Source organism: Rhyacophila brunnea, unplaced genomic scaffold (assembly GCF_057557595.1).
Source record: "Rhyacophila brunnea isolate RB1 unplaced genomic scaffold, BYU_Rbru_1.0 scaffold_14, whole genome shotgun sequence".
Classification (NCBI taxonomy): domain Eukaryota; kingdom Metazoa; phylum Arthropoda; class Insecta; order Trichoptera; family Rhyacophilidae; genus Rhyacophila; species Rhyacophila brunnea.
The window spans coordinates 37,913,456-37,933,778 of record NW_028232796.1 but is presented as its reverse complement, the minus strand read 5'-3'; the positions used below and the strand labels follow the sequence as shown (position 1 = coordinate 37,933,778).

General features: G+C 34.7%; 2 protein-coding genes across 5 annotated transcripts; both read right to left on the bottom strand.

Moving 5' to 3' along the window:
* Window positions 1–4,523: 4,523 nt before the first annotated feature.
* On the bottom strand, window positions 4,524–13,407 carry Tango4 (transport and golgi organization 4). The gene is made up of 7 exons (XM_085942268.1): window positions 13,205–13,407; window positions 12,981–13,117; window positions 11,083–11,325; window positions 10,442–10,528; window positions 7,856–8,136; window positions 6,437–6,757; window positions 4,524–5,596 (listed from the first exon to the last, which is right to left on the bottom strand). Exons 1-7 carry the CDS (start codon window positions 13,318–13,320, stop codon window positions 5,405–5,407), a joined length of 1,377 nt encoding a protein of 458 aa, XP_085798394.1. The 5' UTR covers window positions 13,321–13,407; the 3' UTR covers window positions 4,524–5,404.
* A 925-nt stretch (window positions 13,408–14,332) lies between these two features.
* LOC147075938 (uncharacterized) lies at window positions 14,333–19,149 on the bottom strand. Of its 4 annotated transcripts, none has more exons than XM_085941849.1 (4): window positions 19,013–19,149; window positions 17,570–17,820; window positions 16,429–16,534; window positions 14,333–15,418 (listed from the first exon to the last, which is right to left on the bottom strand). In XM_085941849.1, the coding sequence occupies exons 2-4, from the start codon at window positions 17,802–17,804 to the stop codon at window positions 14,761–14,763; spliced, it is 999 nt and encodes a 332-aa protein (XP_085797975.1). In that variant the 5' UTR covers window positions 17,805–17,820; window positions 19,013–19,149; the 3' UTR covers window positions 14,333–14,760. The 4 variants fall into 4 exon arrangements, with proteins under 4 accessions (XP_085797975.1, XP_085797972.1, XP_085797971.1 ...); XM_085941846.1 differs by having other exon boundaries at window positions 16,408–16,534; window positions 19,013–19,103; XM_085941845.1 differs by having other exon boundaries at window positions 14,333–15,439; window positions 16,408–16,534; window positions 19,013–19,092.
* Between the last annotated feature and the right edge of the window lie 1,174 nt (window positions 19,150–20,323).

Below are 20,323 nucleotides of genomic sequence, written 5' to 3'. Positions count from 1 at the left end.
GTGACCCATTTTACATGTTGGTATCGTTACTTTCAAATCACATTGACGCCATTACAAAATGATTTCGTCTTGGTCGCAATGCAAGAAAGATCTGTTCTTCCTTCATCATTGGTCTAGCTTAGAATGCCCGCCCATGGCGATGAACCACATGTCGCAGTCACTTTCCCCCCTCTGTACACCTTTCAACACAATCCACAATATTGCTCCTACAGTGACTATGGTAGAAAGATGAGCAGGCGTATGGGCGGGATAACCTTTCCGTTGTAACGATTTTAGTAGCAATATGGTGGACTGTGTGTTGCACAGTGTACAGAGTGTGGAAAGTGACTGCGACGTGTAGTTCGGCATGTGCGGTTATCCTAATCTAGACCAATGATAAGAGGAAGGACAAATTTTATTCTGGCATTGCAGCCACAATGATATCAATAATTAATGAGTTGCCTGCACTGTCACAAGAATCTGACACCATTTTACATGCGTACCACCATTGGGTGGGCCACCTTATTCATGTTCAGAGCTGGTGGGGCAGAGCAGAGAGGTGTTAATTTTCAAAAACCGATAGTCAAAATCTAATAAACTATACGTGCATATTCAATGTTATGTATGTAATTTAACACAATAATATACAGTATAACCTCGTTTTTATGTGCCCGGAATTCACGTTTTCCCAGCAATTGCGTGTAATTTTTTCAGTTCTGATGTATTTCAGTACATTTAATACCCGCATTTACGTTTTTCTTTCCCGCGATTTACGTCGGAAATATTGAAAATATGCGAGTTACGTGCGCTTGACAATGATTGGGTCATGACATTCGAACGGTGTAAGGTGTTTGGAGGGAAAACTCCGTGTCTTTAGAACGGCGCACGGTGATTGGTTGGTGAGCGACGCTGTGATTGGCCCGAGTTCGGCGCCTGCCATTCTGATGAAGAAGAGGTTGATATTCCAACAAAAGAAGAAGCAATGAGGTTCACCGAGGGTTTAAAAACCTACTTTACAAGCTTTGGTGATATTCAAGATGACATTTTTAAATGTTTATATAGTCTTGAAAGAGAATTACATAACAAAAAAACAAAAATGCAACAAATATACATGATTTTTTTAATAAAAATTAAAAAATTTTCAATAAAAATTTAATTTGAATGTTGTTTTTTTCAATACCCCCTTTTACATTTTCCCTCCAATTAGGTTTTTTTTTCAGTCCCTTAAAAAACGTAAAATAGGGGTTATACTGTATTATAATGATCTATAATAACATGCATATCCAACTTCAAGTATGTGGTGATCTACCATTCAAACTCGCAGTGATCTACCACCAATGACATTAATATGGGCGAAGCATCTTTGAAAAAAAAAATGACACTTTTTTGTCGGGTCTGCCGAATGGCATAATCTGTTCTAACACCATTACAATAAAGGTGATATTGCTATAAGTTCCCGATGCTTTTTGTCAGGTCTGCAGAATGGTTCGGTTCGAATGGGTTCGCTCAAATTAACATTGACACTAGAAACACTGTTCTAACGCCATTACAATAAAGGTGATATTGCTATAAATTCCCGATGCGTGATATCGCATAATGGAAATTGCGTGACGTCTACCTATACATGTGCGAATTTACTTGCTAGCTACTGTACTGAGTGCGTTGTCCATTAATAATGTCATTGTTCACCACACTTAACCATTGTCAATCTTCAATTTAAACAAATGTATTATATTTGACTTGAGCTTATGGTAAAAATAATAGCAAATGATAGTCGCTTCCACAAAATCTAAAATCTTTGTTATGAATTGATATGCATTTTACAACGTTTTTATTAGGTCGTATTCTTATTTGTCTGGTGGTTGTTTATCCGGGACAAAACTTGCAATCGATTTTTAACTAACTTCCCGACCTAGCTAGACATTTGAAACTTTTAGAATATATCAGAACACAATGCCAATGCATTTTTTTAATATTTTAGCCATCTTTAAGTAGAATTGAATTCATTTTCAGTTAATTCTGTTTTGTATGAAAAGTTATTTCGGAAGAAATCCATAATCCAATCCACTATTATTGGTTCTAGGGTCTGGGATCCTAGCAACTAAATTTTTAATATAGACATGCGTTACTATGGAAATCAATATGAATGTCAAAATGACATTTTAGTATTATTTCTATCAAATACAAATTTTTTTGATCGTTTAAGCTAGTCAAGTCAAGTTTATATGATTCAACAGAAAATTTAAAAATGTTGTATTCGTGGGTATTCTGCAAAAAAGCACTAAGTCAAAATTTTGCTGTTTTGACTTAATGATGAGGTAATCTTATTAAGAGTACGCTCTATAGTCTACAAAAACACACACAGTCATATCTATAAAACTGGCGAAGATAATTTATGTTATAAGTCAAAAAGACACATCAATTCAGAGAAAAGGCACTAAAGGGACTTAGTGCATTTGCTTCTCTCATTCTCAGGCTATATCCACAAAATTCTGCGTGCGAAACTGCACTAAGTCATACTCAAAGCAATATCGCAGAAAGGAATTTGCCTTTTAAATACGAGGGTGGGTCAATAAGTCCTTAGAAAAGCCGACAGGTGGCGCGACTAGTACTGTAAGCGGTTTGTTTTCATGCAGCGGCACTACCGATTCAGTATGCTGCGAAGTTTCAATCAGATTGGTCGGGTTGTTGCGTGTTTCTCGTACATTTAAAAAAAAATTTGCTTGTGGAAAATGGAAAATGGAGAAAATTGAGTTTACAGCTGTTATTAAACATTTTAATATAAAAGGGTTAACAGCAAAGGAAATAAAAAATGAGTTGGATTTAGTTCACGGCATATCTGCTCCTTCACTTGCAACTATTTATAACTGGTTAAATGAATTTAAACGTGGTCGTACATCAACAAAGGATGAACCACGCTCAGGACGTCCTGTAGAGGTGACTACACCAGAAATGATCAATAAAATCCACGATATGGTGTTAAGTGACCGAAGATTAAAGTTGAGTGAGATAATTGAGGTTACAGGGATCTCAAAAGGTAGCGTCATTTCTATTTTACATGACAAATTGGGCATGAAAAAAATTTCTGCAAGATGGGTCGACACAGTCGACAATAAACGCAATAGGGTGGTGGCCTCTAAAGCCCTGTTGTCGCTCATGCAACGCAATCCGGATGAATTTTTTCGTCGCTTTGTGACTGTAGATGAAACATGGATACTTCACTATACTCCCGAGACGAAAGAACAGTCAAAGCAGTGGATTGCGAAAGGCGAACCATGTCCAAAGAAGGCGAAAACCGTAAAATCAGCTGGTAAGGTTATGGCTACTGTATTTTGGGATGCACGTGGAATTATTTTCGTTGACTATTTGGAAAAAGGAAAAACAATAACAGGGGATTATTATGCATCTTTATTGGACCAGCTAAAAAACAAAATTGAAGAAAAACGGTCTCATTTAAACAGGAAAAAAATCCTCTTTCATCAGGACAATGCCCGTGTTCACACATGTTTACGATCAATGGCTAAAATTGAAGAATTGAAGTTCGAATTGGTCGACCACCCAACGTATTCGCCAGATTTAGCCCCCAGTGACTTTTTCCTTTTCCCAAACTTAAAAAAATGGCTAAGTGGACAACGTTTTTTTTCAAATGAAGAAGTCATCGATCGGACAAATGCTTATTTTGAGGACCTTCCGAAAACTTATTTTTCTGACGGTTTAAAAAAAATTGAGAAACGTCTAACCAAATGTATTGAGCTCCAAGGAGATTATGTTGAGAAATAAAAAAAAAATACAAAAATAAAAACTGTTTTAATGCTTTTTTCTAAGGAATTATTGACCCACCCTCGTATATAAAACAAGTTAAGACCGTCCACACTTTCAAACTCGATTATCTCAAAACTAGTATTTTTGACTTAATGCTTATTCGCAGAATACCCACCCCACGATTATAAAAAGTTCTTTTTATCTTGTAATTATTTAAATGCACACAGTTACACCTGGGCATGTATTTCGTTCACCGTCTGTTGGATATCAGACGAGTACTGTGTTAGGGCCAGTTTCAGTGAATCCTGGGTTGGTACATGCCATGTCTCGTGTATAGTATCATTTCAGCTAGATGAATTACACAAGGAAATGAATCTCATATTATCCATATAAAACTAAGGCGTGCACTTGAAGTAAACAATTTACATAGGTGAGGAGTGGGAGCCACGACCACTTTCGGTGCCGGCAGCATTGTTTTTCGTGTACATTATCATCACAGGAAGACAAATCACAAAAGAAACTGCGATCCTCATAATATGCACACTCAAGTCTACTCTCCACCTTGACTATGAGTAAAATAGTATTATGCCGGATATAAATTGTAAAGTCAGTTATATTCATCAGCCTTTGTTTTATATTAATCTACCAAAATTTAAAGATTTTTAATAATTTTAATGACTTGCGTGTTTGCAAAAAGATAATATTCAATTAGTCATAATCCTGACTGTTTAACAATAACCTTGTATTCTGTATGAGGGTGAGAAATAATTAGAAATTAGTCTTGAGGTATGAATAATTAATTTATTTATTATAATTACAAAAAAATCTTACAAGTAGGTATATGTCACTGCTGTTCTGACACAAGTTTATGCCTACGTTACTGACATACCACCATTTTTCTATAGCTATCAATTCAACCATAATAAAACATTTTGAAATCACCATCAAGTTAATACGATTACCTCTAGTTTCTTGGTTGTCAAAATTTTTTGGCACCCTCAATATTTGAGTCGATACCAACATTATCCAAACTCAAAATTATCAACAATGCTGTATAATACACCACCATGTATAACGACATGACTTAATCCATTGAGTAAAAACATCAAAAAACTCAACTGGCAAAATATTCAAGCGGGTACACCATTGTACAACAGATGAAGAAACTGGAGCTCAAGTTAGGTAAGAGAAAATATTGGGTATATTCATCAATTATTAGAAATATACCGATGCAGTGTTTCAATTGTTTGAAGGATATATTATCTTAACTTAAGATTTCATTTTATCATTATGATTGTCATCTGTTGTCATTTTCGTGCTCTGCGAGATGACATATTGGTGTAGCTGCCGCTTGAACTAAAGACACATGCACTATGGATAACATGGATTCAATGCGCGTAGTGGTGGTGACTTTGTGAACTTCAGCGACATAAATGCTGAGCACCTTCCAACTTTGTTACATGTACCAACGGCTGTCTTTCTAACGAACAACGTTGCGTCAATGCTGTGTACGGCAATATATTATATGTTATATATATTGTGTTTTTTAATGTTAACTTAATTACCCTCGGTACCTAAAGTAAAATTTCATATTACTTACATAATATGAGCTAGTGTCAGAACAATAATGCTTCGTCAAATTATTTTCATGATGATTATCAAACTAAAACTTTCTTCTCTTAATAATGTCAGGCTTCCAGTTGATAGGATGACTTTCTTCAGATGCTGTATCGTCCTCTCGATAGATTTTGATTGTCTTGTCTGCTTCTGTTGTGATGAGGCGAGTTCCGGAGTGATCGTATGTCATGGCGAATATACCCGCTTCCGAGTCCATTGACCCGGGTTGAACTGCAGCCTGTAATTATTACAGCCTTGTATTAGAACACTGACGGCAAAAGATAGAAATATCCAAAGAAATGGGAGCCCAAGTATATGAAGTTGAAAAAAAGGGTTACTACTCTGATACTGTGGGTTGCGGGCTTGATTCCACAGCTGGTAAAAATGTCTGTTGTTTTTTCAATACATGTATGATATTGTGTAAGCTCCTAATGCGTTCAGTGAACAGTTAACAATCATTCCTCGTAAAAAAAGGCTGTAAAACCTCACTCTGTGGAGGCCCATATCCTTTGCTTAGGAGTGAATACAGTATGTACAGTAAAACCTCGTTAATACGAATTCCATGGGACCGAAAATCGAAAAAAAATTCGAATTACAAATTATGAAATGTATGGGTAAAATATAAAAATTTAGATTTTTTTTTTTTTTTTTGATTTTCATTAATTTCGTTTCCGATTATAGATGTGCCTACCGAATTGGGTCATAAAATGTCAGGATTATTTTTATTACCTTCTTAAAATAAGTAATTTTTGATTTTTTAAGAAAAGTCTGTCACAATTTTCAATGACTGGCTCATGAAATAGTGTACTTTCTTACGATTTATTGAATATTTTTGTATGCCAAATCATTTCGAATTACGAAATTCGAATTAAAGGTTTGGTTTTTTATGAAAATAATGTTCAAGGGACTTTTTTTTCGGGAAAATTTCGAATTATCAGTGTTCTTACTAACGAGGTTTTACTGTACCTATTACCTACAGAGGGTAATGAAAATAGCTAAAAGATAATATATTTGTAGCAAAGAGGCTAGTTTTTAAACCTTTACTTCAGTATATAAAATATAGTACTGAATTACAAACCTGTAGTTTCTGGAAGTTATATCCCGTTCTCCAATCCCACAGGTAGAGAGTGCCATTGTCACCTCCGCTGACCAGTACTCCACTCGGATTGACAGCTAGGCAGTTAACGATGGCGTTGTGCCCTGACAGATTCTGAATGAACCTTCCTTCGGGACACTTCCACTGCTTGATGTTGTCTGGCGAAGCGGAGGCGAATGTGTAGAGGGTTGGGTGGATTGCAAGCGCTCGTACCGATTTCTTGTGGTTGGTAAGCGTGCAGACTGATTTTCCGGCAGCCAGATCCCATAAGCGGATCGTAGAGTCGTGAGAACCGGTTATAATCTGAAAGTAAAGATGTGTTATAATAAATACTGACAGTGCAAAATGATTGTACATATTCCATCCGTAAGACATGTCATTACTTACTGGAAAGCTAGTGACATCTATATTTAGTGTGAAATTATTGGACTGTAATCCTAACTAAAGTTAGTTTGGAAATAACTAACATTGCTAGGGAAATAAGAAAGGCGAAATACAAAAATAATATGTATTTATAATAATTTTATATAACATTGAATGTACGAACCCATGACTAATAAATTTATGTAGCTATAAATTATTAGCGAGTGCAAGTACGTTATAACAAAAATTTGGAAAGATCCTAACACCGGTTAGTAATTAAGACGACACATCAGTGAAACAGCAAATAATTTTTAACTATAGGCGCGATGAAATTTTGGATTCGCTGGCAATCGGAGAGCGAACGTCGAGGTGTGAATACGTCAATTTGTTTCGTGGTGGCGACGGGGGTATTAATTCTTAAATCGTGTAAAGATGACTAAAAACGTTACCCATTTACTCGAAAAAGAAAATATGTCAATGAATATATTATTATTGTTACTAATAGAACAATAAACAGAACATTAAATGGACGCATGTTGGATTTATATGACAAATTATATTTCGTTCGGCATGCGTCATTTGCACCCGCGAACCGCGAATCCGCGCATCGCCTAGCCACGATCTTTTTGGACCATGCCTCAACTGAGGTATTAGCCTTAAGGAAATTATTAACACTTATTAAAAATACAAAAATTGACTAACAAATAATGAAATTTAGAAAGCTCTTTAATGAGAATTGTAAAATCTACTGATTAACTTCGTCGCAATTAAATAGGTCACACATGGTTTAGTAGTTAGAAGGCATGGGCGAGAATCCCAGGGGGCGCGTGTTTGTATACCGTTAGGTGTTTTCAAAAAGGTTTTTTCTAGTGGTTGTATATTTCTGAGGTGTTTCAAAATTATGTATGTATGTAGCTATATTTTTATTCAAAATGCATAATTTTGAAATGCCACATACCTATTGGAAAATTTCTGGAAAACATCTTCGACCCGGGAGGGTACAAAATTATGAAGATATTCTTATTATTAAATTTTTACCTGTGGGTTGGCAGTCTGGCAGACAACAGACGCTACTGTATTGGTGTGTCCAGTGAGAGTGTGTACGTTCGCTTTAGTCCTCATGTCCCACACCCGAGCTGTGGAATCTCGACCGGCTGTGACGAGGACATCAATTGACGGGTGGAGGGCCATTGCGTATACGGCCGACAGATGACCGTGGTAATGGCGGATGACTTTGTTGTATTCCAGATCCCAGCATTTCACCTGTCTGTCTTCGCCACAACTGAATAGGTATGGATGCTTCGTGGATACTTCAAGACCTGTAAAATGAATTTTAATTTAAAGAATTGTATATATTATAATATTATGTACCTGGAAAAGATGTGATTTTATGATTGTAGGCCTAGGCAATGTCAATTTACTGTGGTTTATTTTTTCTTCTTATGTAACCACTCCTGATTACAACAATAATGAACTTAGGTTTGAAAGGAAGTACATGTAAGTTGGAACATACTATTATCAAATCTCATCAAAAAAGGTATTAATGCATCAATCTTCTTCCAGCGCTCTATTCTACATACAGTTTAGACGGCTAACTAATTGTAACTTATATAACACTGCAATACATAAATATGATAAACTACCATAAATAGTGCCTTGTGTATAGAATAGATGAGCAGGTGGATCATATGCTGACATTGTTTCTTCCATTCTTCTAGTGCTATGGTCTTAAAAGCGTCTTCGGGTAATGTTACTAATTCAGCCATTTTACTGTACATGTAAATCATTCTACAGTGGCACCATGGGTACGGAAAAGCGACTTGCAGTTGTAGTGGTATTGTTTGTTAGCATTGAATCAGGCATTGCAGCAAACAGTTCCAATACATACGCGAAACGCCTATGGCGCCACTGTAGAATGATTCACCTATACTTCTCTTGATGAGTGACAAAATCTACTCAACTGTACTTACCAGATTGCGGGGAAAAATTTAAAACTTTGTGGAAATAAATTGTGGGCGCTGACATTTAAAAGCAGAAACAGTGTGTCGTGAAATTAGAGGGGGTAGCTAGTTCATAATTTTGCCATTGTGTTAACTTATGATGAGTACCTTACAAGGGAGTAATTATTTTGATGTAAATTGCATAACTTTTTTATCCGATTTTGGTACTTTATCCCATTAATTTGGTATTGCATACTACTTTCTACACCATTTCGATTTACAGAGGTTAGAAACATTTGACCGGACATATTTTTACTTAGAGGGAACGTTGCCTCACTTGGCAGTTTTCTTATTAACATTCAAATCTATGGAATTTATAGAACTCCAGAGAATACATACTGTGCATAACATTTAGCTGCATTTTAAAGTGTCAGAATGCTCCTAGCTTAGAAGAAAGGACATAAAAGGTTCAAGCCATTCTGATATATCCGTAGAATGTGTTTAAATTTGGTTCGATGTCTAGAATGCCACTCTTAACGCTTTCGCTGCTGAATAGATAATGAGATTTTAATTGCCCCCTTTAAAATGCACGTTAATTACATCGATCGGCCGCCTGGTCATTACGCACCGTGTGCGTCTTCCGCGTCCAAAGTATTAATGTCACAAGTTTCTGCAAGGTCTGTTATATTACGAATGCATTCATGATAAATTAAAAACCTTCATGATGAGCCTCTTCGAAAAAGTATCGTTAATGATTAAAAGTTAATGCTACTTCGAATCTCCTATGATACGTGTTGAGTGTCCCCACTACAGTTCTTGTAGTGCCATCTTTTGTTAGGATTAAATACAGTGGAACCCCAATCGACTGTTCTCGCATAAATCGTTTTCCCGCAAGTTCATTTATGAAAGTCCCGCTAAACACCCATAAGAACAATGTTAAATAATCCCGCATTAACCGTTCCCCGATTTATCGTTTTCCTCGATCTATCGTTTAAATATTATGGTCCCGTCATAAATATTATTCCGATTGACCGTTTTTGTTGAATATTTTCATTTCGCTTTCGTAGAATTGTTTATGATACATACAGACCTGTCAGTTGCATCGCTTTCTTTGCACAGGTCGGTCGGCGCTCAGGTGAATCACGAATTTTTATAAGTCGCATCTAAAATGCCTCCTTGAAGAAAACTAGAACTCTAGCTAAGAAACTAAAAATAATTCAAGATGTCGAAAAAAATGCAGGAGAAAAATGAGTTTTTTTTAAATTTTCTTGGTACAAGGTGGTTATGGGGAAGCCAAGTGGGAACCGCGCTAATTGGCATAGTTGAAATTCATGAATTCAAGAATGAAAACCTAACCTAACTAACCTAAACTAACCCAACCTAACAAATAATCCAGTATATTGCGTATTTTCAAAGTGTGTTTGCCGCTGGCTTCCTCATAATTTTTTTTTATATATTCCGCATTTATCGGTTTCTTTTCAGGGTCCCTTGAAAACCGTAGAATCGGGGTTTCACTGTAATGATTTTTGGCTGATACACAGACAAATGTTTGGCCTATCATTTGAACTGATTTACTGAAAACTAGTGATAACGCTCTTTTCCGGAGAAGGCCTCAATTATTATACTAGTATTAATGAAAACAAATTGGTTAATTTCAGTTTGAGTTTTAGAAAGATAATTCTACCTCTGACGGTGCTGACGTGTCCAGTGAGCGAAACCTTCAATTTTCCACTTGCCAAGTCCCATATTTTTATCACCCGGTCAGCAGCACCTGTAAATTAATAGAAACCTTAGAGCAAGAATACTAAAGAGACATTACATTGTCCAGCTATAGCGGCCAACTTCTGTGCATGTTAATATGACTAAAATTACTACAAATATTAGAACCTCAATTACTTAGTTATATTAATTGTTAAATAGTAGAAAATACTCAAGATACGAATATAGTTAGTGGAAAAAATAATACAGCATAATAAAATTGAGGTTTGCCGTCTCAAGAATATACTGTATCGTACACCAATGAAGGATTATACCATTTTTGTTTTTCTCAGTGTGGTGACTATACTTTCATACAACATAATACTTAAAGTGGACGCAGCGTATGGCTTTTTGCAGCGTGCCACTTAGAAGTTACAGCAGTTATTGGTAATTTTGGCAGGTTTTAAGCGTGGTTATATCGAGTTTTACAGATAAATTATTATTTTGAAAGTTGGCGCATTAAAACATGTGGCTATTTTGCCATTTGTATATTACCATGAAGCAATTGGATGCATATTAACATGTTTTAAGAATTATAAGCTATAGCAGGAATGCTTGATTTCTTACCCGTCGCAAACCACTCATTTCCAGGCTCAACGGTGACACATCTGACCCATCCGAGATGGCCAGATATAACTCTGTAAAGCTTCCAAGGAGGGTGCCAGCGAGGTTTGGGCATGGTGGGAGCACGTCTTGGGATGAGGGCTGCTGAACCGCCTGGTCCTGATGCAGTGGTGCCTCCTACTAAGGCGTTTGAAGAGTATGGCACCATTGCACCTTCTGAACCTAAAGACGCTGCATCACCAAGCTCTGAAAATAAATGAAATCCAATATATCGTCTAAAGCAGAAGTCGGCAAGCTTTTTCAACTTGTGACTGTAGTAAAAATACTCAATTAAAGTCATAAAATTAATCTATAAATATATTTTTATAGACTGAAATCAATAATTGTGAGTGAACAAGAGAATTGAGATAATGAGATTTTTTTGTGTGTGTACAACGACCGACATGTCTTATATTTATAGTAGTTTCAGTGTGAGCAGTGATCCTGTTGTATTTGGTTGATCGCATTTATCCGAATGTCGGGCGGCAGAGGTTTGTAGGTGACTTAAATTTTGTGTGTGTAATATATCTCCGTGTGAAAAGCTCCATTTGTTTTAATTTAAGTTATAGGATGGTTTTATTTATTTATAACATAGAAACACATTGGGCCCACGTCGGTCGCCAGTTATAGTATGTTATAGTATTTATAAAATAGAAACACTTCCGGTTTAGAATTTATTCAGTGTTCACAGATTTAATCAATAGTAACAGAGAATACTCAAACGGTACACGAAAATAGATTAACAAGTAGACATGCGTCGTTCTCGAACGAACGAATCTTTTAAAACTAATCTTTAGCCAGCGAACAAATCGGTCCCGTGTCACCTGGCGCTTTTGTCGTTCGAGGCGAACGAGATTCGCGAGAGTGCGCGCGCAGTATAGGAAGAAACGTGGGTGCGAAGGATACGCTGCCCGGCGAACGGATTATGTCGTTAGGGGCGAACGAGATTCGCGAGAGTGCGCGCGCAGTATAGGAAGAAACGTGGGTGCGAAGGACACGCTGCCAGGCGAACTGAATATTTCGTTCTGTTGAACTAGAGTGCGCGCGCAGTATTGGAAGAAACGTGTGGGGTGGCGACGAGATTCCGTAATTCGTACGCGCTAGTACTATACATTTTATTACAGCTACAAAAGACACAATTGACCTAATCTGTCCGAACAAATCACTATCCGTAATTAACCTATTCGGTCGGAGTCCTCATTAAGTGACTCATTTCCCATAGCTATTAACAAGATAAGATGAATCACTCGACCAAATAACCAGATGAAATTGCCAAAGGATTAGTTCAGTTCAGGTAATATTTGACAACTAAAATCACACTTATCACTAGAAACGAATCTCGATTGTGTAAGATGCTTAGTTTCAAGATAGAGGACCTATATGATCAAAAGGGTCAGAGCTAATCAGACTAAGCTGACTGGCTGTAGACTGTGAGAAATATCAATTAATTACGGAGTCAACATAGAGTTATATCCTAATCTGTCTACATATCGCTTGCGGCGTCTAGTAAATGGGCAGCGCCATCTATGGGTGTATTTTCGAAGTCACGCCACTACACATAGAGTTAAATCCTAATCTGTCTACATAGCGCTTGCGGCGTCCAGTCAATGGGTCTCTTTTTTAAGTCACGCCGCTATAAGGTTCGGTATCAGTTATACCTGTATCGTATCGGATACGTGAATCCTCCGTGTGAAACCGCTCTTACTGTATCTTGCCAAGGAATATGCTTTGTTGTTCACGTTATGTTGTATTGCATAAAACGAATTTAACAAGATATCAAGAAGTAGGATGTCTCTTTAGGTTTTTTTTTGGAAGAAACTTTCTTATAGTGTTCGATTATCTATATATTACAGATTACTCACCTAACAGAGTGCCGGGAGGAGGTGGATTATTGGATGCATCAATTGCTTCTCTATGTTTTATCGCCTGTGCTTTTTTAACGCGGTCAAATACTAAAGAAAAAGAATCACGAGCTTTTATAGCTTTCTTTACGTTTTCCCTGTAATAAAAACGCACAATATTAATAGTCACGTTGAGTAGGAAATAAATAATTCAAGAAATACGAACACTGTAAGAGGTTATGTACGCTTTTTCGTCGATCGGCGCCAACATGCTTTGGTTTGAAAGAAACATATCATGGGACCTCTTGAGAGATCGGAAGACCAGAGTGTGGACCGAATGGCGCTGGACATCATCAGTCATTTTGTGAATTGAAATAAAAATTAGCGCTTTATTTCGTAGACGTCAGTTTGATAGATTCAATGCATATTCAATGTTAACAAATATGGCGTCGATATTTATTGCCACATACGAGAGAACCATAATATTATTAATCTATGAAAAAAATATTACTTTCTAATTTAATAAACTGCAATATTCTCTTGAATTACTTTAAATTGTACTAATAAATTCGAGTTAAATAATGTTAATTGAATCTTTTAGTCGTTTATGCAGCATATAATATATGCATATTATGTACTATATATATATTAGATTTAGGTACTATTACTACTACTCGATCAAGATACTCGACGCATGAGACGTCCGGCATAAATATCCGAATAAAAGGCGGCAATTCAAAATATTCAGTAGGGATTCGATCTACGCTAAATTAATAAATGGCATTATGGTTTGATAATGATTTTGTTTGTTTGATTTTTTAAACATAAATAATACATTACTAAACATTTTTGGAAATATATTTAGGTTACAGGGGAAATAATGATTAAAACACTACAAATATAAGTAAACATTTATTTATTATGTAAAACATACACGTTCGTAAATCTAAGTTTTATTTGTCTCTTTAAATTATACATAATATATCTAAATAAAGCAAAATAATACACTAAACTTGTAATATTGCACATAAAGTGTTAATAAATAAATTAAATTACATAGTATATTAAAAAATCTCTTCCTTAAATTAAAATTTAGCCTATAAAGTCTTTTAGAGGAAATGTTGTGGGTATAAGCATACGATAATTTATTAGGTATTAGTAGGTAGGTAGTTGAGTAATTATTTTTTATAAATTAATATTACTTATACTGGCAACCTCTCTTTTCATTGCAATGTTTATTTTATTTCATTCAATTGGCTTGTGCATTGCAAAAAAACATTAAATATCTCATTCGTTAGCATTTTATTTTGGATTCGATTTAAATTTGGTGTTCTTTTGTTTACTTTTTACTACTGAAGAATTATTTTTATTTTGACGCACTGTATTCAAAGATTAAACAGTTATTTTGATATTGAAAATGTAGGTAATTATTATTAATTTGTAATATTAGTGAGATAAATGTATGTCGATCAATGAAGTGACCTCTTATGAAGTCAGGTAGGTATTTCAACTAGTTGATTATAATTTCATATAGTTTTTTCAGAGAACCACGACTGCAATATTTAAAGTATCTACGTATTATGATGAATTTCAACAGAGACTCTACTTTTTAGTCATCTTCATTTATTTATCATTCATTTTCAAGTTATTTGTAAGAAGGCGGAATGTTTTTATTCATTTAAAAGCAGCGCATAGGTAGATATTAATATTGTAGACATTTAAAACACGACAACAGAATCAATGCAAAATTATTTTACCCTGCTCCATCTACAACCCTAAAACAGCTATCTTTAACTTTTATTCAGATGTTTATATTACCGTTGTAGCTATTGCTATCACTGACACGTCGTGAATGAGATGGTTTTCTGAGGGTACCACCTCCTCTATGAGGGTACAGGTTCAATGGAGGAAGATTGGGATGTTCAATTCGTGTTGGAGAAGAAACCATGGGACGAGACGTGCCTCTCTTCAGTGTCCCAAGCGCTTCGAGAGGAAGTTGATTGACGATGCAATACGGATTGATATCAGGCTCTTGATAACATGTCTCCATATCGTCCATCTGATAGCTTTCAATCAGAGGCGCGGGATCTTCGTAATCATAATCGACAAAGCCTGAATTGTCAAAGCTGGATTTGTCAGGAATTTTCTTTTCGAATTGTCCAATCTGCATAGGATACGGAAACTTATCATGCATTGCAGCTTTGTAATTCATTGCTTCCACTGTCTCGTAATGGTTGTCTTCTGGATATAGATCTGAAGATACGCAATCTTGTGGGTAAATATCAGCGATGAAGTGTTGTGTTCCACGCGGAGTCAGAGCAGCCCAAAGAGCTCTGTTATCTGGCGGAGTAGGTCCCTGAGGGTAAAGTGTTCCGGTGGGTGCTGATGGTCTCGCTTTTGTCTGCAAAGGTCCAGCCAGGTCTGTCGCAAGGGGGCCCTGCTTGTTGCCGCTGCTCTCACTGAAATGGAATGTGTATGTCCTTTAAGAAACACACACAAATGTTTACGGACATTTAGTCATGCAACAAAATAAATAATACACACCATGAAATAATAACGGATCATTCTTTTTTAAACGAAGAATACATTTTGTAAACATAAAACATTTAACATGGTTACCAACGCAACCGTGGACAGATTTAGTGCTATAACACATGCATAGTATTAAATTATTATTAATTCATCCAAAAATAATATAGCGATGTATTGGTGTATTCTGTACAGTAAAACAATATTAATGAGTAATATAATATTATTTAATGTTATACAAATAATTACTAATTAATTGTAGGATTTCATTTCTATATTAAATTAGTAATTATTCCTCTAATAAGTCCTTATAAAAAAAGATAAAATAATGAGTTTGAATGAATGGAAACTAAGGACATTAAAGATCTTCTGAAGAAACCCGAATTGTGTAAATAATAATATTAATTGTCAATAATTTAGTATCAGTTAAAAATTGATTCTAAAGTATAATTTAATTAGACACTTTTATATTAAAAGAGATTTCTAGTTAATAAAATTTGTTTTTACTAATATATTATATAGATGTAAATCTTCCACTATTCGAATTAAGAACTAAGCTCGTCATAGTATAAAAAAGCACTGAATCATGTTTATGTCTACAGTCTATAAAATCTGTATTTTATGTAAAATCCAGTACCTAACCAATTTTCACATAAAAATATATTTAGTTTAATAGAGATTTTATGACTAAGTTAAAGATTGACTTTAGGAATTTATTTAAAAATGTCAAACTGAATTGTCTTTCCCAATGAGGAACAGAATAACACAGAATAACCTATATATTATAAATGTAGGTATATGAATGGTGCGTTCATCTTTATATTATTTAAATAACAAAATATTACAATACACAGTGTCATGCTTAAAAAATGAAATGAAGTAATGTGCAAGTCTAAATAAATGTGAAATAAAAACATACAGAGGTAGAGAACAGACGTACTCTCGACATTTGAGCAAAAACAGTGCCAACATGGCACCGAGGAAAAGCACTGCGACGCACGAGGTGATCAGCACCAGAAACCACGTGTCGTCGGCTGATGAAGAATCTGGTAAATATTTACAGAATTAGTGTTTGAATTGAAAAATGCAGACTTCTGTTTTATGCTTGTCGGACACTGCAAAACAAATAGTAAAGTAATATTTTTTTTAGTGCAACTGAATTATATATCGAAGCTTTTAGCAAAGACATCCTAGTTCTAAAATATATTACTGCTAAAAAGCTTAATTTATTATGTACTTGTATTTCTGGTAATTTTAATGTGTCTAGTTTTTCAATATCTTCAGCTAGGTATTTACAATTAAACATACATAATTTGAAACATCTCATGCATATTTATACATACTAGTAGAAAAAAAAACGATAAGCATTTCATGTAAGAATTACTAATTAAAATCGTCGTAATCAAGTAGGATGCCCGAAGCTTAATTGGAAAAGCACACTGACGCGAATGCAGCGTCGGGTGTCGAGTTTTTTATACAAAAACATTTTTTCTAGTGTGTATATTATGCATGAGATGTTTTCAAATTATGTATGTTCCATATTATATAGAAAGTTACATTCTCAAATATTGTATCTTATTTGTTGAATAAAAGAAATAGTTTATTAAATTTATAAATAAATAAAGTTATAGACAAATATTTTCAAATATAATAATTATTAACTAATCAATTTTGAACTGGCGTTTACGTGGTAGAACTTAATTATATTTTTTCTGAAACAAAGTTTCCCTTAATACTACAGTTTTTAATATGTCTGTTGCAAGACATAAACTCGTCCTCAGAATAATCCAACGTTAACAAGTTTTAAAATACTTATTAGTTGCATTTTTTTTTTTAAAATAAATTATGTTATGTTGCCAGTAAAATTAAATAATAAACCGGATATATCGGTATATTCTATCTTCTTCATTTTCATGGAACATGTTATAGAAATATTTTCACAATAGCATTGCAACCTTTTAATATTGATCATTTAATAATATATTACTACTGGATAAGTTGTTTTCAAAGTTACACGCTAGAATGTTTCTCGTTGCTACTGACTGAAATACAGACAAACATGATTCTAATAATATGGTTACCATGTCGTGGAAGTTCTACGTATTCGACTCCAGGGAAAAGCTTATCTGCCGGCGCCGGTAAGATGCCAGCCGGATCGCATAGTCCAGCTGGTCTGCAAGGTGCTCCGGTGAGGTTGGGAGTAAGCGCCGATCCTCTCATGGCGAGCTGGAGGAAGGCTGGAAGAGGAGGAGGTGGCATCCTCAAGATGCTGTCTGGTGGAGGACCGAGGTCCCAGCATTCTCCCGCGCAGCCCATGGTGTGATATGAGTAGCTAGGAGTTGAAAATTAATACAATGAAAATCAGTTAACTAAACTTAATATGTTAACTATAGGGACATGTATTTTGGCCATTTCGTAATATTTCGATTTTAATTAGATTCAATAATTGATAATACCTAATATATAGTAATATATCGTATTATAGTCTAACATGTGATACTTACAAACAAAAATATATTGTATAAGCATATGTATTAATCTTTAAATAAATAAATAATTTAGTAAGTTATCATAAATGAAAAGACTACATACTAAATGTTTCTATGGTAAAATTATTTCTAAAATTGTTTCTATGGTAAAATTATACATTCCTAACAAATAAATCAATATTTTAGAGTAAGTATTAATTAGTTATTGTTTTTAATTTAATGGTTTAGTTATAGATACGTCTGTTACCGAAAGTTGAGGCGATCACAGAGACGAAAGATTGTGTGTATTGGTGTATTTTTGAAGAATACAATATTCTTTTACGGGCTGTTCTTTTTTTGATTAGTACGATGTTTTTCCTAAATCAAAACAAAGAATCTCCTTTTTTAAAAGTCGATTTAAAAATTTGAAATTTACACACAGGGTGTAAACAATGCGTTTGTGTGAGTATTCTGGTCGCCTCAACTCTGGTTGTGCTACCTGTACATAGGTAGATATATATACATATCATATACATTGTAAATATTATGTTTAAGTTTGTTAATATCCAAGAATTTCCTGATTTTTAGTAAATCCCCGTTTTTCTGATTCATCAATATAAAATAAGTTATATATTATTAATGGACGTCATGCAATTAATTGCAAAAGGTATATACTATATAAAAATGAATTACACTTATAACATAACATCGATATATCTGAAGAAAACATTATAGTGTGTAATTAGCCATAAAGTTAAATTAAAAGCTATTTCATATAATTTGAATTAAGAATTAGTTGAAATAACTGATGTTTATTTATATTAATAGATCTAACCAAATGTTATGTTTACGTTTTTATTAGTGCTAAGGGATATTCATACAAGTGCACTATGCTGTATGACAATAATATATTGTGATATTTCTCTTGTATATCTTGTCGCAATTTCCATAGACTTATCTTCCAGATAGACACTTTAAACTGTAGATATTAGACATAATAAATTGAACGCAAAGAGAATGTGGGAATACAGACACCAACTGATCACAATAACTCACCTTAATTTATAAATAGAAATTCTGCACAACAAAAATGGATGCGAAAATATTTAACTTGACACTTCGCGTACAGAGGTTTGGTTTTCGGGCTGGGGAGGGGTGTAGGGCTGCATGCAGGGGGAGTTTTGGACAAAGGCAGGGGTTGAAAATTGTATTGATAGTCTTTTAGAGGGGTGAGAAATGCTTACGAATAAAATTATTACTAGAATTATTCAACAAGAATAATAATTGTCCATCAACAATCAAAAAGAGTATATTTTATTAGTAGTTTTGAGAATTAAATTTCACAATAATTAAACACTGTTTATAATATTTGTAAAACTCAGTCGATATCTATTCCTGTTTTTACATTTGAAAAGGTCTAATGTAGGTATATACCCACTAGAAAAAATCTTTTTTTCACTGGATTCGTGCCATTTACTAATACATAATATATTTTTTCATTATTTTTATCCTATTTACATTATGTAAATTTTATTTATTTAACAGTATTTGTTTAAATCCTAGATAGACTTCTCACTTTTGTGGTCTCTCTACTAGTTGTAGTTATATATTACATGGCTCCTGGCTTCCTCAAGTCATCTACCCTAATCCAGTCTATCGTCCATACTCCGCCTCCAATCAAGGATTCTGCTCGTTCGCACATTCATCTAACCACGGCAATTTGTGTCTCCTAACACTCCTCTGGTCAGACGGCTATACACCAAAACCTTTCCGGGCCTAGATCTATATCCATTGAAGATGACCAGCCGATTTTACCCATCACAATTACTCTCATAACTGAACAAGTTTCAATTGAGTTGAGTTAACCTTATACCCCGTTTAAGCTGCATGGATTTACTACTGATGGTAGGTATTATCACGGCCATAACAAGAAAATTAAAGTGTAAATAAGTATTATCGTGCAAGCTGCAAGATTGCATGAATAGCTCAAAAAAAAATCAGTAGGTTCTGAATTTTCACGCGACAGTTAAAACTTGTCAGATATCTGCGCCTTCACAGAACGATAGTGGCGAACCTACCGGAAGATATACGAACTACACAGCGCATAATATTTTTGACGTTTACCAATTTACACAACCAGTCAAATAACACCACAAAATGACAAATTTGCGAGACAGTCAGCACTTTTACGAGTAAACAGTTATTATTGTGATAGTTTAATTTACACGCGATTGGTGCCAGTAAATCCATGGACATGTACAGGTACTATTATCTAAATGTGATTTGCGAAAGCCTTAAATCAATAATTTCTACTGTTCTACAATAATTCATTACCACTGACATATTTGTTATATAATATGTATATAT